This window comes from Phaenicophaeus curvirostris, chromosome 2 (genome assembly GCF_032191515.1).
Source record: "Phaenicophaeus curvirostris isolate KB17595 chromosome 2, BPBGC_Pcur_1.0, whole genome shotgun sequence".
Classification (NCBI taxonomy): Eukaryota; Metazoa; Chordata; class Aves; order Cuculiformes; family Cuculidae; genus Phaenicophaeus; species Phaenicophaeus curvirostris.
In genome coordinates this window covers 118829052-118856495 of record NC_091393.1, presented here as the reverse complement: position 1 = coordinate 118856495, position 27444 = coordinate 118829052, and the positions used below count along the sequence as shown (strand labels likewise).

Here is a 27444-nt window from a genome sequence, read left to right as displayed (position 1 = left end):
CTGACATCAAATCAGCAGATTGGGATTTCAGTGTATCAGAGTGATGGATATAGACTTGTTTTAAGTATGGTTTAGTTTGCATTATAACACAGCATTTATTGTTGCCTTTGAGATTGTTTCCTTTCCAAAAAAGAGCAATGCTTTTTTTCCCTTCACTGCCTGGATCCAAGTCCACTATTCAGCATAAAAGAAAAATCAGTATCATAGAATCATGGAATGGTTTGGGTTGGAAAGCCCATCCAGTTCCAACCCCCTGACATGGGCAGGGACACCTCCCACTGCATCAGGTTGTTCAAAGCCCCATCCAACCTGGCCTTGAACTCTTCCAGGGATGGGGCAGACATGATTTCTCTAGGCAACTTGGGCCAGGGCCTCACCACCATCACAGGAAAACATTTCTTCCTAATATTCAATCTAAATCTGCCCTCTTTCAGCTTAAAACCATCCCCCCACTCATCTTATCCCTGCACTCCCTGATCAGGAGCCCCTCCTCAGGAACTCCTTTCAGAACTGGGAGGCTGCTCTAAGGTCTCCCCAGAGCCTTCTCTTCTCCAGGCTGAACAAGCCCAGCTCTCTCAGCCTGTCCTCGTATGGGAGTTGCTGCAGCCCTCGGATCATCTTTGCGATCTCATGTGGACTCACTCTAATTGAATAAATTGTCCCCCCAAAATCACGACTAGGGCAGCAACAGGACAGAGGTGCTAGACAATGCTATTCCTTGTTTTTCCTTACTTCCTGTTGGTTGCTAGGTCATCTAACAACCTCTTTGATGGATCAGGAATTAAGCCTCTCCTAGGAGCAAAGTCCTTCCTAATAAACCACCAACCACTATACCACCTCTCCATCGCTGCTCATCACTGTCACAGTCTAGGGCTGCTGGAGCACTATCATCCCAGGTCCCGCTGCTCAGACTACGGATTGCATCCAGTCCCCACAGCACATTCATCTGCATTATCGTCCCACTTCCAGCTGCTCACATCAGTGTCTACCTGCTCACCTTGATCCATAACCACCCTCTTGCCCACTTCTCTCTGCTTTTGATAGAGTGAGATAAAAAAAACCCCCTTGCTGGTGTCCCCATAAACTCCAATCATATATCAAATGCTATTCAGTAAATGAATACCCATTTTCAGTAATGAGTCACACACATACATATATATATTTCCATCACCAGAGCACACTGAAAAGTATCAACTCTTCTTACAAACCTAGATGGTGGTAAAATGTATGAATTTTGTAGATGGTCCAATTCAGCAGGATGGGTCTGTTAACCACCTAGGATGTGCTGTGCAACCTGCAGGCTATACACAACTGCTTCCCTTCACCTGAGGCTACAAAGGTCATGTTTCTTAGCCTCAAAAAGTCCAACTTTTTTGAAACAACTCCATAGCCACCCTGCACCCCACTAACACTAAGGTATACGGGAACATTAGAGTCATAAAACCAATAACCATTTCAGTAAAACATTTTCTTAATACTGATGAAAAAAACCCTGTATCCTTGCAGCTTTTGTTCTGAGACAATGCCACCAAGCACTGCCAGCACCCAAGAACATGTCTGTAAGTAAAGTCTGGAACATTTAATTTTGCTGCAACTATTTCAGGGACCCTTCTAACACCCTATAGACAACCAAGAGTTAGCAAGTTGCTAAGAACAATACGGAAACTCGCTGTTTGATCCAAATTTAAACAAGAACTCCTTGGTTTTTGATCTGTGCTCTAAATCGTGCTTCATAAGCAGAACTGGTAATCAATTTGGAAAAGAAGAGAAAATGTAAAAGAACAAGTTATGGTTTCTATCCATTCCTCTTGCTCCTTCTGTCCCTCATCAAAGTTCTGCACCCCTTCTTTGAGCCCACTTACACAAGTGATCAAACCAGCACAGCACAGGAGATGAAAAACCCCTCGTAGAGAAGAACGGACAGAGGATGAGTGGCTGACAGCGGAAAACATGGACAAAGACTGTGCCAGGGTTGATCATTAGGACATGCCCCCATCTTTCAGGTTGTTTGTACCACTTCTTTCTTTGGCACAGAACTGAAGTAATTCATTGTGTTGTTATAAAGGTGCAAAAAGCTGTTTACAGGCATGGGGGGATATAGTTTTCAAGATAAAAAAAACCCAAACACTATCCAACCAAGCATTTATAGCAACCTTGGATCTGACTGGACCATTCTTGTGAGAATAACAGATGTATATGGAGAATATACATATACGCACAACATACATGCACATATATTGTATATTCTTCATTTTCATTGTCTTTAGGACAAGAAGAAATGGCCTCAAGTTGTGCCAAGGGAGGTACAGATTGGATATTGAGAAAAATGCCTTTACTGGAAGAGTGGTGAAGCCCTGGCAGAGGCTGCCCAGGCAGTGGTGGAGTCCCCATCACTGGAGAGGTTCAAAAAGCGTGTCCTGTGGGACATGGTTTAGTCAGCACAGTGGTTTTGGGCTGGCAGTTGGACTGGATGAGCTTAGAGGGCTTTTCCAACCTTTATGACTCCACGGTATTTATAAATAGGCCTGGTTTTATCATCTACACAAGCTAGGAAGTTCTCTCACTTACACTGACTTCTCTTCCGCTCAGGATGGAAGCTCATACATAAGAGTTCCCTGGTTTGAGTTTGTAAATAGAGATATGCATAAACAATTGTGCAATATGAGGCCATAATTCCATCGAATGAGAAAGCATGAAAGTAACCCCAGGTAATGTAATTGTTTATACATATTCACACAAATAATCTTAGCCTGTGTCCTGACACTAATATAAGAACACAGTCTTCTAGAGCTTGAAATCTCCCCCTGGAGAAACAGCTTTGCAAGAGCAAATGGAAGAAAGCACGCTGTGTAGAAAAGAACGCTTGTAGCTTTGCTGGCTGTTTAAACCAGTCTGATTAATCTTTAAGATCTATCAGCTTTTCACATTTTTGCCTTCCTTCCCTCCCTCCCCCATTTTACCAGCCTTTTTATCTGTGCTTTAAAGTAACAGCACGCCAAGAGCCAAGTTATACCCAAGACTGCACACACAAATCCCATCAAGTGAAAAAGAAAAACTCCTTTAAGAGCTCAGAAACCACCAAGTAGCTGGAGAGAGAGGACAGGTCAGATGTGTAACACAAAGCAAGGAAGAACTGGCACGTAGGAATCTCAAGGAGACGCATGAATAGAAGCAACTACAGCCCTTTAGAAACCATGCAATTACAGGTTTTTCAGTTGTCTTCTCAAGCTGGAACCATCAGGCTTCGCGTCTGCAAGCTTTTTGCTGCTGAAGTGAGATCTGAGGTGCTGCTAAAACGTGAGATTGTTAGATTACATGTAGATTCTCAAAGATGAATCATTAAAAACGCAGCCTAAAATTTGATATAAGCCACCAACATTTATAGCTTGCTTCTACAAGGTAGGAATAGAAAACAAGAAGACATTCAGAGAAGATATATGAATGCACAGAATGCATTTATCAGAAGCCTGTTACCTGGACCAAGGGCTGTCTTACTCTCTGTGACAAACACACACACAAAAGATTGGTCATCCCCTTTCTGGAAACCACTTCAACTCTAAAGCCTGAATTGTGACACTCTGCTCCACCACGCAAGGTTAAGCATCTACATAAGATGCTGGAGCATGTCCCACACAGGGACAGGCTGAGCAAGCTAGGATTGTTCAGCCTGGAGAAGAGAAGGCTGCGAGGAGACCTTTGAGCAGACTCCCAGTACTGAAATGGGTTCTAGGAGAGCTGGGGAGGGTCTCTTGATCAGGGAGCGCAGGGATAGGATGAAGAGGAATGGTTTGAAGCTGCAGGAGGGGAGATTGAGATGAGATCTTAGGAAGAAATGTTTTGCCGTGAGGGTGGTGAGTCCCTGGCCCAGGTTGCCCAGAAGAGCTGTGGCTGCCCCATCCCTGGAGGTGTTGAAGGCCAGACTGGATGGGGCTTGGAGCAAACCGATCCAGTGGGAGGTGTCCCTGCCCCAGGCAGGGGTGTGGAACTGGATGGGCTTTAAGGTCCCTTCAAACCCAAACCCTTCTATGGTTCTATAAATATTTTCAGGTCTAGCCCTTAAGAAGTGAAGAGCAGCCCAAGATAGCACTGCAGCATGCCAGCAGGAAACAGAGGTTATGCAGAACACAAGAAAACAGGTGGAAAAAAGCTCAGTATGAAGCACACTAGAGATGATTTCAACTAGGAAACAGGAACAACACGTCAGGGGTGATCTTTTTTTTCACAAGAAGTTACTTGGAAGATAAGGAAGGTCGACTGAGAATCAGACCAACATTAATCACTGGGGTACTACCCTGGTTTGCCACATCTCAGGCTGAACTTCACAAAGTAAAGGCCATCTGCCTTTGCTAGTACAAAAATTCCTGCACCAAGTGTATGGATGCAATACATATGTTCCTCAAACCTCAAGTTTACATAATAAAGAGCATATATATTTGCTTTGATCTCAAGTTGCCCCATAAATTTTTTAACAGCTGTAGAACAGAAATCTTTGGATATAAAGCAGCAGCAATGAAATTTAAGCCAGCTACTCATTTCAGGTTAAGAAAACACATTTCCAATCCATTCCTATTAAAACCAACTTCTTGCAAGGAGAAATGCAAGTGTCATTCACAGCCATTTACTGCAGATTATTCTCTTCAGCATCCTCTCTTCAAAACTCAGGGTGTAAGAGACCATTCAATCTGTTTTGTCATCTTTGTTCCTATTAGTGGAGACAGCATTAAGTTCAGATATTGTGGTCTTTCATGTTATATTTCACTGGAAGGATGTCTCAATCTTTTTCCTTCCTCTACAGAGAAACTGTTAAACCAAAAGTACTAAAAAAAAATACTTTCCTACTCCACACCACAAATAGATTGCAGTTTCTAGTTCAAGTGCAAAGGGACAAAGAAACCAAAACCTTTTGATATGCATACATTAAAATAAAAACAGGAAACAGATTAACATCTGGAGAAAAACACTAACCCTTATGCTTTCAATGATGCAACTCACAGGAACTTCAGCTGCAGCACTGTTGCCAGACCCTTTCCCCACCTCAATTACAGAATTAGCACTGCTGTACAGCATTTGAAAGCATGTTCACACGTACCCTGTAAAAAAATAAGGCTTTTGTTAGGAAGGCAGTCAGGGTCCGAAGAGTTGAGGCTATCAAAATACATATCTATAAAATCTACATGTATTGACACAAACAAACAATCTGCACTTACAGCCCAAAAAGCCAACCGTACCTTGGGCTGCATCCAAAAAAGCACGGCAACAAGGTCAAGGAAGAGGATTCTCCCCCTCTACTCTGCTCTTGTGGGAACTCACCTGGAATCCTGTGTCCAGTTCTGAAATCCCTGACATAAGAAGGATATAGAACTGTTGGATAAGGTCCAGAGGAGGCCATGAAGATAATCAGAGGAATGAAGCATCTGTGCTATAAGGACAGGATTGAGAGAGTTGGGGTTATTCAGCCTGGACAAGAGAAGGCTCTCAGAAGACCTTACAGCAGCCTTCCAGTACCTGAAGAGGACTCCATAAAAGTTGGGGAAGGACTTTTTACATGGGCCTGTAGTGCTAGGACAGGGGGTATGACTGTAAATTGGAACAGGGAAGGTTTAGATGAGACATTATGAAGAAATTCTTCATGATGAGGGTGGTGAGACACTGGAACACGTTGCCCAGGGAAGTGGTAGCTGCCCCCATCACCTGGAGGTGTTCAAGGCCAGGTTGGATGAGGCTTTGAGCAGCCTGATCCAGTGGGAGGTGTCCCTGCTCATGGCAGGGGCTTGGAACTGGATGGGCTTTAAGATCCCTCCTGATCCAAATCCCTCCATGATTCTATAAAAAGAAATTAAACAAGAGAACTTTCTTGTTCGAGACTTGCAAAGATCACCATAACCAAGAAAATGGCCTCATACAATGGCATTTTATAGGAAGCTTTTTAGAAAACACAATAATAAAATAGAGAGATTCAACAGTATTAGGGGGCAGAAAAGAGGAGAGATAATTGCAGTGCAATAGAACGAGCATGAGAAAGAGCAAGCTAATGGGATATAAAACTGCATACACTGGAGACAGCTTTATAAGTTAGAAAAATGACAGCTAAATAGCAATCATACCACACCAAAAAGGTACCGACAAGCCAGAATGAAACCATCATTTTAAAAACAACAGACTTAGTCCTCACGTATGAAGAGTACACAGAGCTGGAGTTAAACAGTAACTTGATAGTCCTATAGATGTTTGTAGATGACCTAAAATGGAGAGAAGTCATTCGTTGGCCTCATTCTGCATTGCTCATGCTGCTCTGGACATGGAGGGATGTATTTTTCTGCAAGCAGGTATATCAGTAGACAGCTAACCCGTGCGTGCCTGGCCTCTCCTGCCCTCACCTCCCTGCCAGGAGTGGGCACTAGCAGCATCCTGCTGGCATAGGACTCTGTGAGCGCTCCCCCAAACCACCTTCAGCAGAACTGTTTGGGCTAGATCAAGCATGAAGTTACATGTAACTTTGTGTTATCTCAACCAGTTTTCATCTGAACAGAATGAGTGGTATTAAACAAGCAGCCCTGTCAGCAGATGGGGGAGGACAGTGATGCTGAGGGGAGAGAGAACCATTTTCTGTCCAGCACACAGAATTTAAGAGATGGTTGTTAGCTTAAGGCACCGGACAGGACTGCTCAGGCATGCCAGAAAAAAAAAAAACAACACAAATAAAAAGAAAAAAACCAGTTACTTAGTTTATAAATTAGGCTGTTTGCTCACTATGAACTGAACTAAAAAGAGCTCACTTCACAAAGGCTACCTTGCCTGCAGGTATGGGACATCCAGCAGGTGCCAAACTGCAGTGGACACAGCTCTGGAGGCAGCTTGTCCAGACTAATGGGCCATTACAGATTTAACATACCTAGACCTCACTTTAAGTAGAAAAGATGGGACACAAAAGACATCCCAATGCCTGAAGCACACATTGAGATCACCTGCAAGTACATGTTGGGGAGGTATTGAAGTTTGCCCTGTTCTTACAGGCTTTCCTCTCCATCCAGGGCTGCCCTTGTGCCAGAGACAGGGCAAACTTCTGATGTTAACACTGTAGTCTTTCACCGATGACACACGATTTTAACTCAACTTAGTCTCTATATTGTGTTTTGTAACTCTAAGTAAACCTGATTTTATAGCTGCTTCTATTCCGAGGTACAAATCAGCACAGCTCTACTGCTACTGCCGATCAGAGCCCAGCTTCAAGCAATATTTTCATAACATACATCCATATTTTCAGAAGTACTGGGTGCATGCACTGCTGCTGCTCTTTAGAAATAGAATCACTGATCTCACAATTTCAACATCTACCACGTGAAACACCAATTAAACAACTGGCTTCTAACCCTCCCTTGTGCCAACCGAGTGAGAGCAGTGTGTCTCCAGAAACTATTAGGAGTTGGACTCAGTGATCCTTGTGGGTCCCTTCTGAGTCAGGACATTCTAGGATTCTGTGTTTAAGAACTATAAAAGCCTCAAAAGGTCCACCTTTCACAAATAAGGAGAGAGAAAGAATGGGGGCAGGATGAAGAGCACAAGGATGTGTCTACATGAAAACTCTTTGTTTAATTTCCCGATCTGCACACAGTACAGACCCATGGAGGCTGGACGGCACCTCTCAAGCTTGTCAGGTCTAAGCTCCCTGCACGTGCAATTTTCCAGCAGAAGCTCCTCTAAAAATAAGTGCACCGGCACACAATGATCCAGCTAGATTCACGTTGGTGCTGGGATAACAGCTGGACTACAAGACAAAGGAACTGTCTTCTTACAAAGAAACCGTCTCAGAGTTGTGACACAGGGATACCCAGTGGTTTCAGAAACATGAGAGAACATTGCTTGATCCCTTTTGCTAAGTGGCTGACTGAGGCCAGGACTGAAATGTTAGTTAAGACAGGCTTTAAGCTAAGTTTATAATTGGAAACTATTACCACAACAAGCACAGGAACAGGTAAGAAAAAGATTGTCAACAGGAGTGGGGAAACCAGGCAAGGGAGAATCAAGATGCAGGGGCAAGCAGAAACACTATTTGCAAATTTCTGGAAGCACCAGATATGGTGCAAAACTCTCCTCATTGGGTGGAAGCGCAGAGAGCTCACACCCAGCACATCAAAATGAATGCAGGAGAATTTAGGAGGTTTGCCCAAGTAATGTCTCCATACAATTGCACCTAGAATCATAGAACGGTTTGAGTTGGAATGGACCCTAAAGGTCATCCAGTTCCAACCTCCCTGCCATGGGCAGTAATGCTTTCTGCTGGATTAGGTCACTCATAGCTTCATCCAGCTCGGTCTCACCTTCAGGAAGTCACAACCCCTCCCTTTGATATTTAAGAAAGAAAAATCCCATTCACAGCCAAAATGTACTGACAACACTGCAAAGGCAGTAGAGCCCTGAGCCTGCAGCCTTTTCTCAGAAGTATTCTTCACTAGGAGAAAACGGAAGGATCATCCTCTTTATTCAGTTATTTGCAGGATGTTTAACACATGCTGTTATTTCCAAGAGCATGCAAGGGAAAGAAGTGTGTTTCAACCTCAACACTCTGCGGGTTTTTCTCTGTAAGAGACAGAGAACATAAAAAGCAGAGCTAGGAAGCAGCACCCAGGAGGACACCAGGGGCCAGTTCCTACCATGACAGGCTGGGGGGGAAGGCTGCACGTAGCAAATTGTTTCATCAAATAATTGGAGGAAGGACCAATATCTCCTTTGGAAGGTTGACAGTAAAAGTCTGTCAAAAGCAAAAACAATGGAGAACTAATTATTCTTTAAGTACGAAAGGACCTAGGACTCAGGGATCTCCTGTTAATTAGAAAATATCCTTAATATAGTTCCAGTTCAGTCCTTGTGGAAGCCAACAGAGAGCACTCCCACCGCCTGGAACGTTACTTACAGCTCATTTTAAGGTCTTACCCTTTAAAGGCACTGAAAATTAATGGAAATTGCAGGTATTCAGTACTATTTCTATTCCATATTCAAATATCTGAGCTCCCATAAAATATCTAAGAGAGTCTTCATCAAATAATTCTATTTTAACAGTTCTGAAAATAACTGAAAAGTAGCAAACTAACTAAACTTTATTAGTTTAACGGAGCTCCTGGAAGGCAGCTTTGAAGGAGTTTAAAGACGTGATGTTTCATTCCTGTTTTAGCTGATCATCCACCACTTAAGAAGCAGAATGCAGCTCTGACATGCAAGGAGCAGAATCCACGAGGTCTGTAGCAGTCACAATTTATCCTTTCTTCCCCACTTCTACTCCTATGTAGCTTGTGCCTCCTGGGAGGGAGAGAAGACAACTAAGGCTTCTCCAGCCTACCTTTCGCACAGCATTTTGCGAAACAGGGGGGTAACACAGACGTTCAAGATAAATCAGGAGCTATGAGCATCCTGCTGCATCTGCAGGATCCAGAGTGTTTCATGAAGAGCTCTCTCCTCATAACGTACACAAGCCATCTATCAAAGCATCTACAAAACTCTGGATGGGAAGCCATCTAAAGAAGAAACCTTAAAGCCCACTCAGTTCCATCCCCATCCCCTTTCCTCATCCACCATGAGTAGGGACACCTCCCACTGGAACCAGCTGATCAAAGCCCCATCCAACCTGGCCTTCAACACCTCCAGAGACAGGGCAGCTACCACTTCTCTGGGCAACCTAAGCAAGTGCCTCCCCACCCTCACAAGGAAACATTTCTTCCTAAGATCTCATCTCAATCTCCCCTCTTTCAGCTGAAAACCGTTCCCCCTTATCCTATCCCTGCACTCCCTGATAAGGATTCCCTCCTCAGCCTAATATCCCAAATACAAGAATGTGCCAACAGTCTTTACTGCCAGCACTGAGCAGCAGCAAGTCTTTCACAGAAAAGGAGAAGCAGAGGTGATGGCCACGACTGTGTCATGGTCACCGCCTTCCTTGTGCCCACCAGCTCGCTAGCAAACACCTCTAAATTATGAGGTGTTCAAGGCCAGATTGGATGGGGCTTTGAGCAACCCGATCCAGAGGAAGGTAACCCTGCCCATAGCAGGGGCTTGGAAGTGGATAAGCTTTAAGGTCCTTTCCAACCCAAACCATTCTAGGATTCTGTGATTCTATGAATACCTTGTGGCTTGAACCTGCCTTGTAGAAAAATAACACCTCAAAGTGCCCTACAGCCAGAAAGTCCCTGGATACCTCCGGGGCAGGAGATCTTATTTCTCCCCAAACCTTTCTTTTCACACTGAATTTCAAAAGAGACTGGAGTGAGCTTCACACCCGAGCAAGGAGAAGGCCTCAACAGCATCCCTGCATTTCAGTTTCCACCCTGGGTTACTGGCTCGACTGTTTGTAAAGCAATTTTAAAATGGCAGCTTTTACAGTTTTATAAATCTCAAATGATGCATTGTACATTCTGGATGCATAAAAGGGTTATGGAAACACAGTTTGCATTTTAAAATGCTTTGGTGAACACAAATGAATTATCTTTATTAAGTGAATTGAACCTTGTTGTGTCCTCCACTGAAAGATTTCAGTATTAGTGAATCTCTTTCCTCATTGTTCTTTTTTTTTTCCATCTTATGTCAGCAGAGGAAAACAAGCATTTCTGCATTTACAGCTCCCAAATGGCTTCTCAAGTTTGAATTAAATAGTCTGTGATCTGAACTATCTGAATATAGTGAAATGAAGAAAATATTCTCTATGCACATGCACAAGAGGCAACTTCTGTCAAAAGCTGGTTCACTGCTTTATCAGATTCTGGTTCCGCTCCTTCAGCCAAGAGTGACCATCATCACTTCACTGGTTGGACTTTATTGGAGATACAGGCAGTAAAAACACATTGCCTAGGTTCCATTTAAATACATTATAAGAAACGCAGGCATTACACCAGATGGCTTAGGCTTAAGAAAAAGGAATGCATATGTTTTAACCTATTTAAATAGAAAACATTTAACAAAAAAACCAATTTTGAATCCAGGTGATAAACTGAAGTTTGTTAGAGCGTAATGGCAAAGAGAGGGGCAAGATGCTTTGCTGCTGGGTTTACTAACTAACTTAGCCAAAAAGCAGCTTTGATTCTTATCAAAAATACAGATGCATCCATTTGCTATTAAACAGACCTGTTTTCCACAGACTAGATGTTTCCTCCAGGCTCCAGATAAGCAGCAAACCTGGCCTGCTAGCATCCTGAAGCATTCAAGTACAGGAATTTTAACACCTTCCTGTAGCAGTATTTAAACTGATCACCAGAATAAACAAACACAACCAGAATGAACCGTCTGGATGGGCAGTCAGCTCTCTGAAAGCCCAGACTCCCTCTTGTCTGCATACCTGTGTACTGGGCTCCGGTGAAGCTCTCAGACTGCAACCCCTGTCACTGTAACCTTCACCTGAATTATTTTATCACTAATTTATACCCAAACTTAACCCAGCTAAACCTCCAAAAAAGAATGGAATCACTATTTTCCAGTTCTACAAAGTTCAGGGTGTTGGGGGGAAGACGGGAAGAGAAGATATCACCTAAACAACTAAACACCTAAATGTTCCAAAACCAAGGTCTTATGGAGGAAGGGGAGGTTGGAAGAAGAGAAAGAGGGATAATCTTTCCATAGCACCACAATGCCAAAGGAAAGCACCACATTTAATGTAATCAAGTTCTACATCGCAGCCATATGGAAACAATTTCAGTCAATAAACAACCCCCACAAGAAGACAGCAGAGGAACAGAAAAATCGGATACTGATTTAGCTAGCAGGCAGTAAAGCCACCAGCTGAACTCTGAAGCTTGCATTATAAGAAATATTTGTCCAACAAAACAGGACACATTTTTGTGTCTCTATTACTTGCCTTGGACTTCCAGTGTCACAGCTCAAACTGCTAGCAGCGGGAATGGCATTTCTTCCACAGTGTCTTTTCAAAAGATCCTATGCCTCAGTCCTCTCCTTTCCCATTCCCCTTCCTCAAAGCCTATCGCTATGGCAGATTTCCTACTGGGTAGCCAGAAAGGAAGCAGACTTCCCAAACTCTAGACACTCGCCCAATCTTTTTGCATTTTATCTGCCTGGAATTTGCAAGTTTCAGAACAGGGACTTTCTCATGGAGCAAGTCCTTTCAAACACCTATCTTAACAACCCAAACCACACCACACTTCTTCCTGACAGCGTGTCACAGTTTAATCCCAATCGGCAACTAAACACCACACAGCCGCTCACTCACCCACAGTGGGATGACAGAGAGAATTGGAAGTTTAAGACTGCAGGAGCTAGAGGGTTGAGATAAAGACAGTTTAATAGTAAAAGCTGCACGTATCACAAAATCACAGAATCGCTCGGTTGGAAAGGACCCCCTGGATCATCGAGTCCAACCATTCGTATCAATCACTAAACCGTGAGCAAAGGAAAACAAGGAACTGATTCACCCCTTCCCAGTGGCAGGCAGGTGCCCAGCCATCTCCAGGAAAGCACAGTTCTATCACACATAATGGTCACTTGGGGAGACAAACTTCTTCACTCTGAACAATCCTGCCCCTAGCCCCCTCCTTCCCCCAGCTTTATACACTGAGCATGACATCCTATGGTGTGGAATATTCCGTATGTACAGCTGGGGTCAGTTGTCCCAGCCATGTTGCCTCCCAGCTTCTTGTGCACCCCAGCCTCCTTGCTGGTGGGGCGAGGAGTAGGAAAGGTCTCACTGCTGTGCCAGCACTGCTCAGCGATAACCAAAACATCTGTGTTATTTAGGCTTTCCAGCAAATATCCAAACCTAACCCCATACTAGCCACTATAAGAAAAGCAACTCTATCCCTGTTTACTAGAAGGTATCCCTGTCCATGGCAGGAGGGTTGGAACTGGATGATCCTTAAGGTCCCTTCCAAGCTAAACCTTTCTATTATTCTTTCCCAGCCCAATCCAGCAAACAGTGGTATTTAAATGAGGTTTGGTTTCAAGATCCCATGTTACACAGCATCCTAAAAATCAACAGCAGAAATACTGCCTCTCCTACAGACAGAGTGAAAGCTAAACCAGTTTGGGGTAGGAAAAGGGAAATTCAGGGAACAGCCAGCAAGCGAAGGCAGCTGCATTCTTAAAGAAAAAGTAAGAAGGTACATTGCTATGAATAAAACAGAATTTACTTGAGTGTGACAGAGGAGCGACGCCAGTATTTATCAGAATTACGCCCGTGAAATGAACTGAAGGATAATTCACAGGTATCTCCAGAAGCAGCCGCTTGCAAAGGTTAGGAAGGTCTTCGCTTCCACGAGGCTGTGCAGCCTGCCAGCAGACACACCACATGGCTGCCCCAAAGCATTTCAACTTTATACTATCAGACATTCAGGAACATAAGGTCCTGGGATCTTCCTCTTACTAACCAAAGCGCAAGATTCAATATGCACAACACACAAAAAAAAAATATGATAATAATAAAATTTTAGAAACTTTCTAGGGGCAGGGAGAACCAGGATTACTGTGAACAGTTCTCCATTAGACTGGGGCAACATGCTTGCATCACACAAAGTATCTTCTAATTCACCAGTAATAAAAGATGATTTAAGAGCGAAAAATTTTAAACTGGCCTGCAAAACATTCACCAAAAGAGGGATTTTTGCTATCTTGTAGGGTGAGGGGTTTTGCTTTTTAATGAGGGCCTCTCTAGAAAATGAAGACAAAACCCCAGGCCAGGTGAACATTCATGTTATGCTAACAGGATGGAACAAACTTGAGAGCTGCAGGGTGGTCAGCTAGGACCAGGCAAACCAACAGAGAAAAAACAAATTCCCAGTAAAAAATTAGACAGCAGGGACATCAGTAATGCCAGTCAGCATGTTTTAATAGCAAATGTCTTGATAAAGAACTAACTTTGTGATTACAAATGTGGTTGAAGAGAAGAAAGCCTGTGCAGAGAGCGTACTTTGGTTCTAGTAGAAAGGCACATCAGCTCTCCATATCGACTGGTACTCTGAGAGCTGTCAGTTAGCCAGTTCTTAATCTACTTCCTGGGATTGCATCATGCTAATTTTTTGTCACTAAATTTAAGGTCTGATGCAGTTCCACATTTTTATCGCTGCAGATAAAAATCCGTGACTGATACTGGGACTACAGGAACAGGACATTGTTATGAGGTCAGGGCAGCAAAAGAAAGAAGCCTGAATACCTACCTTAACTCAGCTCAGGAAAGCAAACCACATCTGAATAGAAAGGCACATGTATAACCTCAGAAATGCAGACTGCAACTGCTAAATGGCAGACTTTACTAGAAAGGATCTCGGTGGCGGAGCAGGTAGGCTCATGAACAGCATTTCCCTAAGCAGAAGGGCTACTGTGAACCTTGTAAATGGCCACTGCACCTCGGCATTCAGTATGGATCAGACACAGGCTGGAGCATTTTTCGTTTCCACAATGTTAAAAATAAACAGAGACCATGAAGAATCACCAGATGATCTGAGTGCTGGAGAAAATGCCTCAGAGTCAGACTTAAAAGCTCAACTCTGTTTCCTTATCAATTGAGTAACTTGATTAGAGAGTTTAAGTACCTCCATGGCAAGAAAGCAGCGGGTACTAAAGGGCTCTAATCTTGTCAGGAAAGTCAAATTCAAATTAGAAATCAGCCACTTATTTTTAATAGTGAGATGGCACAAACTACCGAGCGAAGTGATGAGTCTGAAATTACAAGTGATGGACACTCAATGCTGGAAAGCTTTCAAATTGTTTTTAGCCAAACATCAGTTACTGGTTTCAGTTTCAGAGCAGATGATTAAAATTTAAAGGCTTTGTGATACAAAGCATATAAAATATATCAGAGGAGGCAATTTAATAGTCTGTTCTCGCCTTAAATTTTATGAATCTCCAATATCTTAACATCATTCGACTTCTATCGGTGAGGAAATTATAGAGGGAGGAATAAGTTTCAAGTTCAGCTGTACTTCTCACCAAACAGCACTGCTCCATCAAACAGATAGAGCCCCCATGAAATGCAAGCAGGCAAGAGAACGACCAACAATGTCTGGAAACCACGCATCATGCAACTTTGTAGAGAAAACTGATCAAGTACTTACCTCTCCCACCTGCAGCGCACACACACACACACACTAAAAAACAGTATTAGCTGAAATAACTAGTTCTTATTCAGTGTAAATACACTGCTGATATTCATGTTTACACTGCTGAGAGCAGCAGCACGCACCATCATCCAGCCAAGAATCTTCAAATGCTTTCAGAACGTGAAAGCATCTCAACAGCCCTCAAAGGATTATTTTCATATCACACGCTGGAACACAGGCGAGTCAAGAAGCTTGCCCTGGGTCATAAAGCAAGACCTATGGCAGAGCCCAGAAATGATACCCAATGAGATCTCGCTGTTATGAAGAGCTTCCCTTCTCAACACTGGAGCACTACCGACGTGTCAGAGCTGCTGCACACCCAGTTGCTCCAACTCCCAAACCCTGCCAGTTAACTCACAAAGAGATTCCTAGTGAAAGCTGACATTGTAATCAAAGAATCTGATCATGGCAGAGAAACCGTCCAAAATAAAGGTTAGAATAAATATCCGAGTAGAAACAGCACTTGTATTTTATGAACTAACTAAATGCTTTCTGCTCCCATTAGTATTACAATACCACTGGAAGAACAAAAAGCAGATTCAGTGCTTGCTTCAGAGCTCGTAAGAAATGGGCAGCTCAAAATGCAGGAAATGACGATATGCTGCACTTCCCAATTGATAGGGCATAGGCTTATCAGAAGAATGAAACTGGCTGTTCACAAGGCTCACTGAAAGCTCAGCCTACAGTACCAATTCAGTAGCAGGAATTGTTTTACTGCTGAACTGAACATTCAATAGGGTTTGTTTCTTTTTTAAAAAAGTGAAAAGATAATAAGGCTTCTTAAATATTAAGTTCAAAAGAGGGGAGAAAACCAATGCCAGGAATTCAGGGCAAGTGAGATTCAGCTGGGGGTAGAGCCACACATATTTAATGTATTTTGTAAACTAGTTCCTTAGCTCAGTATTAAGACCTCACCTACCACCACACCGGCGAATGGGGTTCACACAGATTTAATGCAGCTTAAATACAGGTCATGTATGTATGAAGAACAAAAGCAAGTCACCTCCATGCATGAAGCAGGTAATAAATGATTCTACTTAATGACTCCATAAAATTTGTTTCGTCTGGCTGCGAGAAACTCGGAGATCTGGAAACAACATCTCGCTCATCAGGCACTGGAAGAGTGGTAGAAGCACTCACTAACATACCACAGGCATACAACATAAAGTCAGGTCTCCGTCAAGTCACATCACAGAAGTCATGTTGGTGCATAGAACCTGATGGAGAGCCACGCTTAGTGCTAAGTTCCACACTAGTAATTGCACTGAAATCAACATGAAATCTTGAGGTAAGCACAAAGAGAGGAACTTCGGAGGAGGAAGAGTTAACTGAACTTCCAGACCCTCTGGTTGGCTGCAAGGAAAGATAAAGCCGAATACACTTTTGTCTGCAACTACAGCAGCTCCCAGTTTTCCAAGCAGTCTTTAACTCCAGACTCTGCATGCAGTTTTGATTACGAATTGGGGAACGGAATCTTGCACGCAGCCAGGTAGAACAACCAGGTATAGATTATTTTTTCCATTCCTAAAAGGCGCATCAGAACAATAACTGTTCAGCCCCTTGGTGTCTACATTAACACGGCGCTGAATCAAAACAAATAGCAAACATGCATGTGCATTCCTGAGATAGATTTGAAGTCCAACACAGAAGAACTCCCACTAAACAAAGCAAAAGAAACGCTATGCAAGAAAAAGGGGCATCCCTTACAGTTTTGTGAGAAAGTTTACCCCAATAGTGCTTTTGGCCAGAGGGGTGGAACTCTAATGGAATAAAAGCTATAAAAATAACTGAATAAATAAGGCTGTCGAGTGTCAAACCACAGAAGTCAACAGAACATGGGAAATCCTCCCATTGCCATCAAAAAACCTCATTGACTTAGGTATTCTTATCAAGCACATCAGATGATCAGCCAATAAATTTCTTACATTGTTTATATATATTAAAAACTACCAGCAGTGTAAAAGTGCAGTAGATAGGGAACAGACAGAGCCATGTTCAGTTGCCACTGACTCGGTATGTGACCCCGAGCAAGTCTCTCAGCCCTTACCCTCAGTTTCACTATTTGTAAAGCAACAAAACCTCCGTAAAGTACTTGAAAACTTACAAATGAAGGTACAAAACATTATTTTATCACAGAGAAGTAAAGGAGGAGGACAGTGGCTCGGCCATGAGGAATCAAACACGAAACATCAGAGCTGTACTCCCCTCACACACCACACAAGTTACGGCCGTAAATCGATCACTTCTGATCAGGTTAGGCTTTACGATGCAGTAATTGTAATAGCAGCAGTTTCATAACTGTGAAACCAGCACTTTGCTCACCAGTGCATTATGTGGGAAGCCTGCACCACCAACAACCTTTTGGTAAACCCAACTGCAACAGCAAAGAAAAGATGCATCCCAAACACAATATACTTTTTAAGGTTATCTATCATACGAGCTTCTCCTCACGCTTTCACGGTCACAGGCTCACCCTGTTCAAGCACCGGGTCGAGTGGGAGGAGAGGGGAAGGAAATCAAACAATGCCATGTTTCTAAAAAAAAGACCAGATTTCAAGTGAATACATCTCTTTTTTAGCAGGCACAACATAAAAATAAATGCCTTTCACACAGTTACAAGATGAAATTTTCAGCTGGCCAGTGACTACAAAGCTGATCCTCTACTTCTTGCTGTTGACCACAACTCCCCCAACACACAAGAACACTTTCTGTGCCAACTTGCAATGAAGACCATGTAGTTAATCGTTTGCAACCTCCTTTCCCCTAGAAGATCTTCAGAATTGAGTAATAAAATTCCTCACATGATTTCAATGAGAGGGTTCACTTGTCAGCTGCTGTTTCAAGATCGTATCAGATGTCAGGGAAGTGCTGTGCAGACGAAGTTCCCGACCCTGTGTTTTCAAGACTTGACTGAAAATGAAAACCTTAAAGCTATAAAAGTTTGAAACTAGAAGAAAGAAAAATAATCTCTAGACTTTTTTTTAAAATGTGTAAGTTAGCCAGTTAATGAGGGGACAAAGAAAAAACTCTGCTTAAAGTCCTGACAAACCCTGGAGATCACAGACTGACGACTAGTTCTGCCACACTCCACATCGGAATCTGAGCAAGTTATTCCCTCTGCACCTTGGTTTGCCACCTGCGAGATGAAAAACAATGCTTTCTTTTCATATCCTGTTATTCTTGCTTATATTGTTCCCAAAATTAAAAGCATTTGTCAAGGGTTTATCTTTGGCATTAACACTGGAAACTGTATTCATAGCTAATATACAATCCCTTTACATGAGCAAGAGTTCAAATATGAACTCTTAGTATAACCCAGTTATCCTGATTTTATATGTCAGAAGGAAGCTTCACTCAATACAGGAATATGAGGATGCTAAAATACAGTTCAGTGATAATCTGATGTATAAAACCAGCTTGAGTGATGTGAGTTAAGCCCCAAAAATTCAAATTCTCCTCATTATCTCCTAAAAATCCAGCTATAATCATGACATTGGTCTCACTTCATTGATAACCCACAAGATAATACTAAGTCAAATCCCACGAGGGATCCAATGCCTGCTCCACTAAAATCAGTATAAAATGAAATCTACTCCAGTGACTTTAGAAGAAGTGTCAAAGCTGCATTAAGTTATAGGTAGAAGAAATGAATGCATGGGGTTCCACAGTAGAATTCTTAAGCTTACAGCATCCGTTCAAGTGTTTGATTTCAAATCCTAAACTCTGCAGCAGATGAAAAACAGATCCGAATGCTGAAACACGTAATTCTGTACTGTCCCTAAAAGCTCTACACAAAAACCACTGTAAAGCATCAAGTTGCTTTCTTCAGCTTAGAATGTGCTGTCATTTCATGCAAAATGGTTTATTTCCTAACATATACAACCAAACAGCTTTGGAGATCCCTTTATGAAAGCGAAAAAGCAGCATTATTCCTTTCTTGTGTTCCAGTTTCATTAATTCTTCCAATTCCCCTCCCAAAGATCACATCCTAAAGACCAAAATTTCACCACTGCCCCACTGGCGTCCAACAAAAAAAAAAAGCAATCCCAAAAGTTAATACAGAAACAATTCTTTAAATTCACGCTTATTAGGAATAATTTTGTTCAAAATAAAATAAAAGTTTAAAAAGCAAATGTCAGAACCCCACTGATTTCCCAGCTCCAGATACCAAGGAAAAAAACATATCCAACACTTCCATGAACTTACAGTTTGTCACTATAAAGTAAACATTTCCTAGTAATTTAATTTTCAAAACACTGGACAGCCATGAACTTTTAAGACCCCTTTGAAAGAGACCAGTAAGACCCAGAGAGAAGCTGCCTTACAAGTAAGTTTTCTGCAGCTGACACTGGGTACTAGTTCTGTGGAATTATTATCAGACTCACACAGAGATGCACGTTTTCTAGACAGGTCAAAAAACAGAAAGCAATTGCTCAGTAAAGTAGTTCTAGAGATAAGCATGCCTCATCCACACTGGAATTTCTTCAAGATTTCCTTACCGCTCTTTAAAAATCCTGCAGGTTCACCTATGGGACCATTCCTAACACACAGCTGGCAGTCTGCAAACCACAATGTCGTCTAGACCTGCTCGGAACAGTTGGATGACACAGGAGTAAAAATGCTGATGCCTGTTCTGGTGCTAAAGGAATGAGAGGAGGAAGAATAGACAGCGCTGAGTAAAACCCAAATTCCTTGTTCCCAGCCTCCTGCCCGGGCTCGTCAGACAATTCTGTCAACCATACAGAAAAAGTTGTGGCTAGGGGAGAATCCTCACATAAGGGAAAAGAGCGTTCCCTGACTCCACTTTTCAGATGCAGCATCAAACCCGGCTCTTTCACAGAGCCCGCTGCTCACAGAACATGCAGATAACAAATGCGTCCCTGTGCAGATAACATATTCCATCCCTTTCTCACTTCTCCCCTACTCCCCTCCCCCATCCAAATCTCGGAGATGTTTTCATAGCAGTTTGGAAGAAAAAAATGGCAAGAAGGGAGATGCAAAACACAGAAATAAATTAAGTTTGCTCTCTGCTGTTGACAGATTTGGCCCTAAGATGATGGGATAGAAAAAAAAAAATGTTCAGAGTGATAAATCCATATATACCCACTCCAAACTACACCCAACATCCCAAGGGACACGGTATAATGGTAAATAAATATAGATGCAGTTCCTACTAATGAGGCAGGGTACAGCAAGGCCAAAGAAAATGCAATCATCTTGGGGAAGAAAAACTGCACAGGACTCCTTCTCTCCCATCCATGGAGGAAATCAAATGCCAGCTGTACCGTCCCAGGAAGGAAACGGAGCCCATACCTGATGAGCCCTGCAGAAATGATCTAGTCATATCACGGGAAGATCATATCACAGGACGCAAGCAGACACTTCAGGGTTCAGCCAGCCCTCAAATCCTCTGCAGAGCACACCCCCTGTTTCCCATGCGATATATTTTACATGGCATCATTCACACAAATCATGTTTTTTTCCCCTTTTCCTCCACCCCCATCAGTCCAAAGCAGGGACACACCGCTAGCATCTATCAGACGCATGCCCTGCCTATCAGTCCAACACTTTCCTCCCTACAAAGTTCAAATCCTTCCAGCTTTTGTTTATGCACATTTTGTACTTAAAACCCACTTATCCATAGTCCCAGGGTTGCCTGAGCAGGAGAACAAGCCGAGATACACCCGGCAAACCACAAACACGCTTACAGGCTTCATTTCCTCTTCCTTCTTCCCTCCCCACCCTCAAAAAAAAAGGCATTTTTCTTATCCCTAACACTGAGGGACCGGGAAGAACAGCTCACACGGTCAAGGCTTTTTCAGGAAAAGCCGTTTTTGGAAGAAGCAAACATACCGAGACGCTCTCACAACTGAAAAACCCATCAGACCGACGGAGGCTGGAGAACTCGGTCTGCCTGGCGTGGGTGTTCTGCACCTAAAAGCGCTCTCGCCTCTTCTTGTTTTAACCCCGAGCCACAGGAAAACAGTCGAGCGGCATTCCCTGCCGCTTCCTCCAGCCGCTCCTGGGGTCAAACACGCTGTTCTTCCGAAAAAAAAAAAATAAAAATAAAAAATAAGATGCCAGCACGGATACAAAAGCCTCTCCCTCCCCTTCCCCGTCTCTTCCCGAGAAGTATGAAGCAAACAAGGCTGTGACACCCCACCCAAGCTCTCCTCGCACATTTTGGGAATGATTTCCCTCCGGGTCCCCCCCAATCCATTCGCAAACTCTCCAGCGACAACACCCCCTTTTTTTTTAAAGGGTTTTGCCCTCTCTCCAAGCCCCCGGAGCCGCAAACACATCTCGCCCTCCTGGTCGCTTCCCAGCCCACCTCCAGCAGGCACAGAGGCTTCCCCAGAAAGCACCATCCGGATGATATCGAAAAAAAAATACGTACTTCTTGTTATCACAGAGACCTCGCAAACCCCTCAGTCCCACCCAGCCGGAGCAGAGCTCCAGCCTCGCAGGGTCGGAGCCTCCATCCTCGCAGGGCTGGAATGTCTTCCCCCAGGAGAATCCCGGGATCCCGAGGACAGGGAGCAGGGACCTCTGCCCCCTCTCCACACCCTCGCTGGGGCTCAGCCCCAAACTCAGCGGCGAACAAACCCGAAACACCCCAAAAAAACAACACCCACCCGCTGAGGGGACTCAGCCATCACGGGTGCTTCCCCCCCCACCACCCATCCCAGACCAGCAGGAGAAGGATGGAAAAAAAAAAATCAGGATAAACAAACGGCAGGAAGAGGGATGAAGGGGTCTTCTCGAAATCCCAGCGGCTGCCCTGCCCTCCCGCCTCCGGGAATCTGTGGAGCCACCCAAAGCCGCCCCCGAAACTCTGCAGAGAGCGGATCCCGGGTGAGGGGCCGTCCCCGCCTCCCCCCGGTCCCCGTTAAGCGGCTGCTCCCCTTCCCCGTTCCAAACCGAAGGGCAGCCCCTGCCCACCCTGCCCAGGACTGAGGGGCTCCCTCCTCTCCCAGTCCGAATCGAAGCGCTGCCCCTTGCCCACCCAGCCCAGCCCGAGAAGAGGGGCTGCCCCTCCATCACCTCAGGCTGAGGAGCTGCCCCTGGCCCCCTACTCCATTCCAGACTGAGGGGCTGCCCCTTGCCCATCCCAGCCCGAGAAGAGGAGCTGCCCCTTGCCCCCCTATCCTGTTCCAAACTGAGGGGCTGCCCCTGCCCACCCATCTCAGCCCAAGAAGAGGGGCTGCCCCCCTACTCTGTTCCAAGCTGAGGGGCTGCCCCTGCCCACTCATTCCAGCCCAAGAAGGGGGGCTGCCCTTGATCGTCCCCGTTCCAAACTCAGGGGCTGCCCCTTGCCCACCGGAGCCCGAGAAGAGGGGCTGCCCCCCTACCTGTTCCAAGCTGAGGGGCTGCTCCATGCTCATCCCAGCCAGAGAAGAGGGGCTGCCCCCATACTCTGTTCCAAGCCGAGGGGCTGCCCCTTGCCCATCGCAGCCCGAGAAGAGGGGCTGTTCCTCCTCGCCTAGGCGGAGCTGCCCCCCCTACCCAGTTCCAGCCCTCGGGGCTGCCCCTGTCCCCCCGTGTCCCCGCTCCCCCTCTCCGCGCCCGGCTCCCCCCCGTCCCCGCTCACCTCCGGGTGCCGGCGGCGCCGCCGGGTCCCCCCGCCCGCCGCCGCCCCAGCGCGGGGGGAGCCGAACGGGGGCGCAGCGGGACGAGAACAATGAGGGGGGGGGCGGGGGAAGACGAGAGGTGCAGCGAGCCCCCCAGCCCCGCTCCGCTCCCGCCGCTCCCTCGTCCTCGCTCTGGGTGGGTTTTCTTTCCCTCCCTCGGCTCAATCACACCGGACTGACTGTCTTTGTCTGCCTGACAAGCGCCATGTTGATATCAACATCCGAGCTCCCACCTGCTGCCGCTGTGAGACCCTGGGACTTGTAGTTCCCCCCTCCCCAGGGTGAAGGGGAGAGCCGGCGCTCGGGGACTACGACTCCCAGCGTGCCCCGCGGGCGCGGCACGCCGGCGCAGCGTGCGGCGGGGCGCCGGGTGGACTACAACTCCCGACGTGCCTCGGGGCGGCGGGGCGGGCTCGGCCATGACTTCATCCCGGGGGTGGGGCGCGCGGCGGGACTACAAGTCCCGTGATGCCTCGCGGCTGAAGGGCTCGGGGGCGGGGCAGGAAGGATTCGACCCGGTAAATAGAGGCGGGGGAAGCATGAAGCTGGTGAGTGGCGGCGGGGAGCGGGGCAGCAGGGGGCCAGGGGCAGCCCCCACACCGAGATGAAATGAGTTGAGGAGGGGGGGAGCCCCGGCAGGCGGCTCCCCACGCTGGGAAGGGCCGTGCGGCCGCCAGAGGGGTCCTCTGGGAGTGGTAATAAATCCTGGGATCCTGGAAGGGTTTGGGTAGGACGGGACCTCAAAGCCCAGCTAGATCCAACCCCTCTGCCAGGGACGCCTCCCACTGCATCAGGTTGCTCCAAGCCCCACCTAACCTGGCCTTCAACATCTCCAGGGAGGGGGCAGCCACCCCTTCTCTGGGAAACCTGGGCCAGGGCCTCCCCACCCTCACAGGAAAACATCTTAAGATCTCATCTCAATCTACCCTCTTGCAGCTTCAGACCGTTTGCCCTTCTCCCATCTCTGCACTCTCTGATCTAGAGCCCCTCCCCAGCTTTCCCGGAGCCCCTTTCAGTACTGGGAAGCTGCTGTGTCTCACAATTTGTAATAAATGGTTTTCCATCATATTACGGTGTCAATACAGGTAGCAGCTGATAAGGAAATCAACCTAGAATAGCTGGGATGCGCAATGCTTCTGACAAATTGTTTGGTCTTGAGGCTACAGTCTTCTAGACGGAAAGTTGTCAGAAAATGCATTGCCTGTATGACTGGCCTCCTCCCTAGGTCTCCTTGGTCTCCTCCCTAGATCTCTGGTTTTTCAGCTCTTCCAGTTTCAGAGACCTTGGATTCAGCAACTACTTTAATTTCCAGGAAGAATTTCCCTGTTTCACATAATGCACTTGTAATCCTTTGGAGATAAAAGTCACGGCAGCTTCAGGTATTTCAAAATACCCGATACACCATCATTAAGTGTAAGATCATCTTTCGGTGTTGAGATGGAGCAGCTTGAATTAAGGAAGCATCGTGGATTTGAGCTTGGATTCTGGGCTTCTTTGGAGACTTCCAGTGAATCCCTGTCTGAGGTGCAGCTGTCTAGAATTAATTTGGCAGGCAGGTGGCCGACAAGCTTGATCCTGCATAATCTTAACATATGCAGTTAAGTCTCTGTGCGTGGATGAATTCCACCAGTGGGGCAAACTGTGCAAAGCTAAGCATTTCTGGATGTGATTATAAAGGCCAACCCTAAAAAACAGGGTATCTTTAAATGAAGACCATAGTGGAAGTGCAAAGTTCTTTGTTATGCCTAGAGACTTGCATAGGCATAGAGAGAGGGAAGGGGTTTGTGGAGAGGGGAAGTAGAAGCTGTCTGAAATTTGTATTGTAACAATTTTAGACCTGTGTATGAATCTGGGGATCACAAGACTGGATTCTTCATCTTATGATTGTCTGGAGATGTGTCTGAATTTTGGGATTGGAAGGAATGGGTGGGATCATGGGATCAGAGAATACTTTGAATGGGAAGGGGCCTTAAAGCCCATCCAGTTCCAATCGCTTGCCACGGGCAGGGCCACCTCCCACTGGATCAGGTTGCTCCAAGCCCCATCCAACCTGGCCTTCAACACCTCCAGGGATGGGGCAGCCACCACTTCTCAGGGCAGCCTGGGCCAGGGCCTCCCCACCCTCACACTAAAAAGTTTCTTCCTAAGTTGCTATTTCATCCTCTTTCCTCATCTATTTGGGTTGAATTCAGAAGATCAAGATAGAGGTGGACCTGATTCAGAGTCCAGTGAAGATGTCAGACTCACGGAGTGTGCTCTCATTGCTAATTCCCCCCCTAGAATTTAAGCTAGCATGTGATATTAATATTGCAGTATTTGTTGTCTGCAGTTGGAATTCAAAGCACTGCCTTTAACCTGCAAAATTGTGAATGTTTCGGACCTGAAAGCCTGAGACATCATCTCTTTTCTCTGTCACGTTGCCATCCATGAGCTCACTAGAGTCACTCTGAGCTGGCAAACGCTCAGCATGAACCAGATGTCTGCTGAGAACCTGCCTCTTCCGAGTCTCAGTATCTGGAATTAGTCCCTCACATTCATCTCTGTGCCCAGCTCTGTCAAACTTTCATCCCATTTACAAAGCCCGCCAAGAAGGCTGTCAAATTTACATCTTCTTTATGTTTTTGTAATTTTTTCACATTGCTATTTTTTAATCAGGAGGTGAGGCACCTAGTGTTTTAGCTGCCTTGGCCTTTTGCCTTAAGGGAATAATGATGGAAGCAAACAAATATTAGAAAAAAACGGACTTGCATTTTAGTCTGGTCAGGAATATTTGTGATAATATTGGTGGTATTTGAGATTTCTGGATCTGTTTTAAACAGAACAAGTATGAACTGTCCTCAGTTTATGCCGGGGGAGGTTAGATTGGATATTAGGAAAAATTTCCTAACTGGAAGACTGGTGAAGCCCTGGCAGAGGCTGCCCAGGGGCAGTGGTGGAGTCCCCATCCCTGGAGGGTTTGAAAAATCGTGTGGCTGTGGCACCTGGGGACGTGTTTTAGTTTGCATGGTGGGGTTGGGCTGGGGGTTGGACTGGATGAGCTCAGAGGTCTTTTCCAACCTTTATGATTCTATGATTCCATAAGATGATCGCATTTATAATGTGTCTGGAGAGGTGTATAGCGCAAACACCCAGATTCTTGTATTCCTAATCTAAAATTCTAACAGGTACAGGCCCCAAATTGTCCCCAGTGCAAATAGCTGTATAGCATACATGAATTGCTTTTTTATTTTTTGTCACTTTACTTGAATCTGGTAGAAAGAGTCCATTGACTCCCAGGAATCCATTTACTGCAGTGTGACAGCCATAGATATAGATTATTTTAGATGCTTTTAAAGAAGAAAAAAGGAAGTTTTTCCAGTCAGCCCATAGATGCCAGGGTCATGATCCTATTCATGATTTTGAAAAAAAGCAAGAAAGTGTTTTGCTGATAAAAGTGGTGATAGTTCATTGCCTTTTAAAATTACCAATAGTTTAAAAACTACAAAAATACTTTAGATCATATTTTTTCCTTCGTTTCTTTCTCTTTATTTGGATTTATAGCTTCAGTTGTCAAAGTTCTGGTCTGACAAGAACTTAATATTACAGGCATATTTTACATTTGCGAATAAAACAACTGAATTCATAGAACTATAGAATGCTTTGGGTTGGAAGGGACCTTAAAGCCCATCTAGTTCCAACCCCCTGCCATGGGCAGGGACACCTCCCACTGGACAGGTTGCTCCAAGCCCCATCCAACCTGGCCTTGAACACCTCCAGGGATGGGGCAGCCACCACTTCTCTGGGCAACCTGGGCCAGAGCCTCCCCACCCTCAGCGTGAAGAATTTCTTCCTAATGTCTAATCTAAATCTTCCCCCTTCCAATTTAAAGCAATTCCCCCTCGTCCTGTCACTACAGGCCCTTGTAAAAAGTCTCGCCCCAACTTCCCTGGAGCCCCTTCAGGTACTGGGAGACTGCTCTAGAGTCTTCCCAGAGCCTTCTTTTCTCCAGGCTGAATAATCCTAACTCTCTCAGGCTCTCCTCGTAGCAGAGGTGCTCCATTCCTCTGATAATCTTCATGACCCTCTTTAGACCTGTTCCAGCAGTTCCATATCGTTTTTATGTTGGGGACTCTGGAACTGCACTCAGGGCTCCAGGTGAGGTCTCACCAGAGCAGAGCAAAGGGGGAGAATCTCCTCCCTTGCCCTGCTGGCCACTCTTCTTTGGATGCAGCCCAGGATACGTTTGTCTTTCTGGGCTGTGAGTGCACATTGCCGGCTCAGGTAGGGCTTCTCATCCACCAGCACCATCAAGTCCTTCTCTGCAGGACTATTCTCAATCTGTTCTTCACCCAGCCAGTACTGAAACCGCAGATTGCCCTGGCCCAGATGTCCTTACTCACTTCTCACCAGCTTGGCTTACTTACTTGACTTACTCACGCGTTTCCCAGATGTTCCTTACTCACTTCTTCTCCACCTTGGCTTTTCATGCTTTTTTTTAAACTGCTGATCACAGGCAAAATTTAATTATGCTCCTTAATAATCCAGGCTTTGTGAAATTAAAACAAAAGTCTTTGTGATATTTTTAATTTAATATTTGGGCCTTAGTAGCTTTTTAATATTTAAATATAATGTTAAACAGGATTTCTATGGATTTATGTAAACAGACTCCTTGGGAGCTGTTAATTCAGACAGTTGCAGTCCTGTGTTAACATATTGTAAGCAGAGGTAGAAAATGAAATTATTAATCT

At 45.1% G+C, this 27444-nt stretch overlaps 2 protein-coding genes across 19 annotated transcripts in view; one reads left to right on the top strand and one right to left on the bottom strand.

Annotated features, from left to right (window-relative positions):
- The window catches only part of HMBOX1 (homeobox containing 1), a 136933-nt gene extending 113996 nt beyond the window's left edge, over positions 1 to 22937 (bottom strand). For 14 of the 16 annotated variants that reach the window (XR_011336835.1, XM_069850686.1, XM_069850690.1 and 11 more), the window contains exon 1: positions 22678 to 22937. The gene's annotated coding sequence lies outside the window, so the exon portion shown is untranslated. Of the gene's footprint in view, positions 1 to 8651; positions 8743 to 20939; positions 20984 to 22677 lie in introns of those variants that run through there. The other 2 variants (XM_069850687.1, XM_069850689.1) reach the window with 2 other exon arrangements.
- A 304-nt stretch (positions 22938 to 23241) lies between these two features.
- INTS9 (integrator complex subunit 9) overlaps positions 23242 to 27444 on the top strand; it is an 88058-nt gene continuing 83855 nt past the window's right edge. For all 3 annotated transcript variants that reach the window (XM_069850658.1, XM_069850659.1, XM_069850657.1), the window contains exon 1: positions 23242 to 23265. In XM_069850658.1, coding sequence (XP_069706759.1) covers positions 23257 to 23265 — 9 coding nt within the window. In that variant the 5' untranslated portion in view covers positions 23242 to 23256. The remainder of the gene's footprint in view (positions 23266 to 27444) is intronic.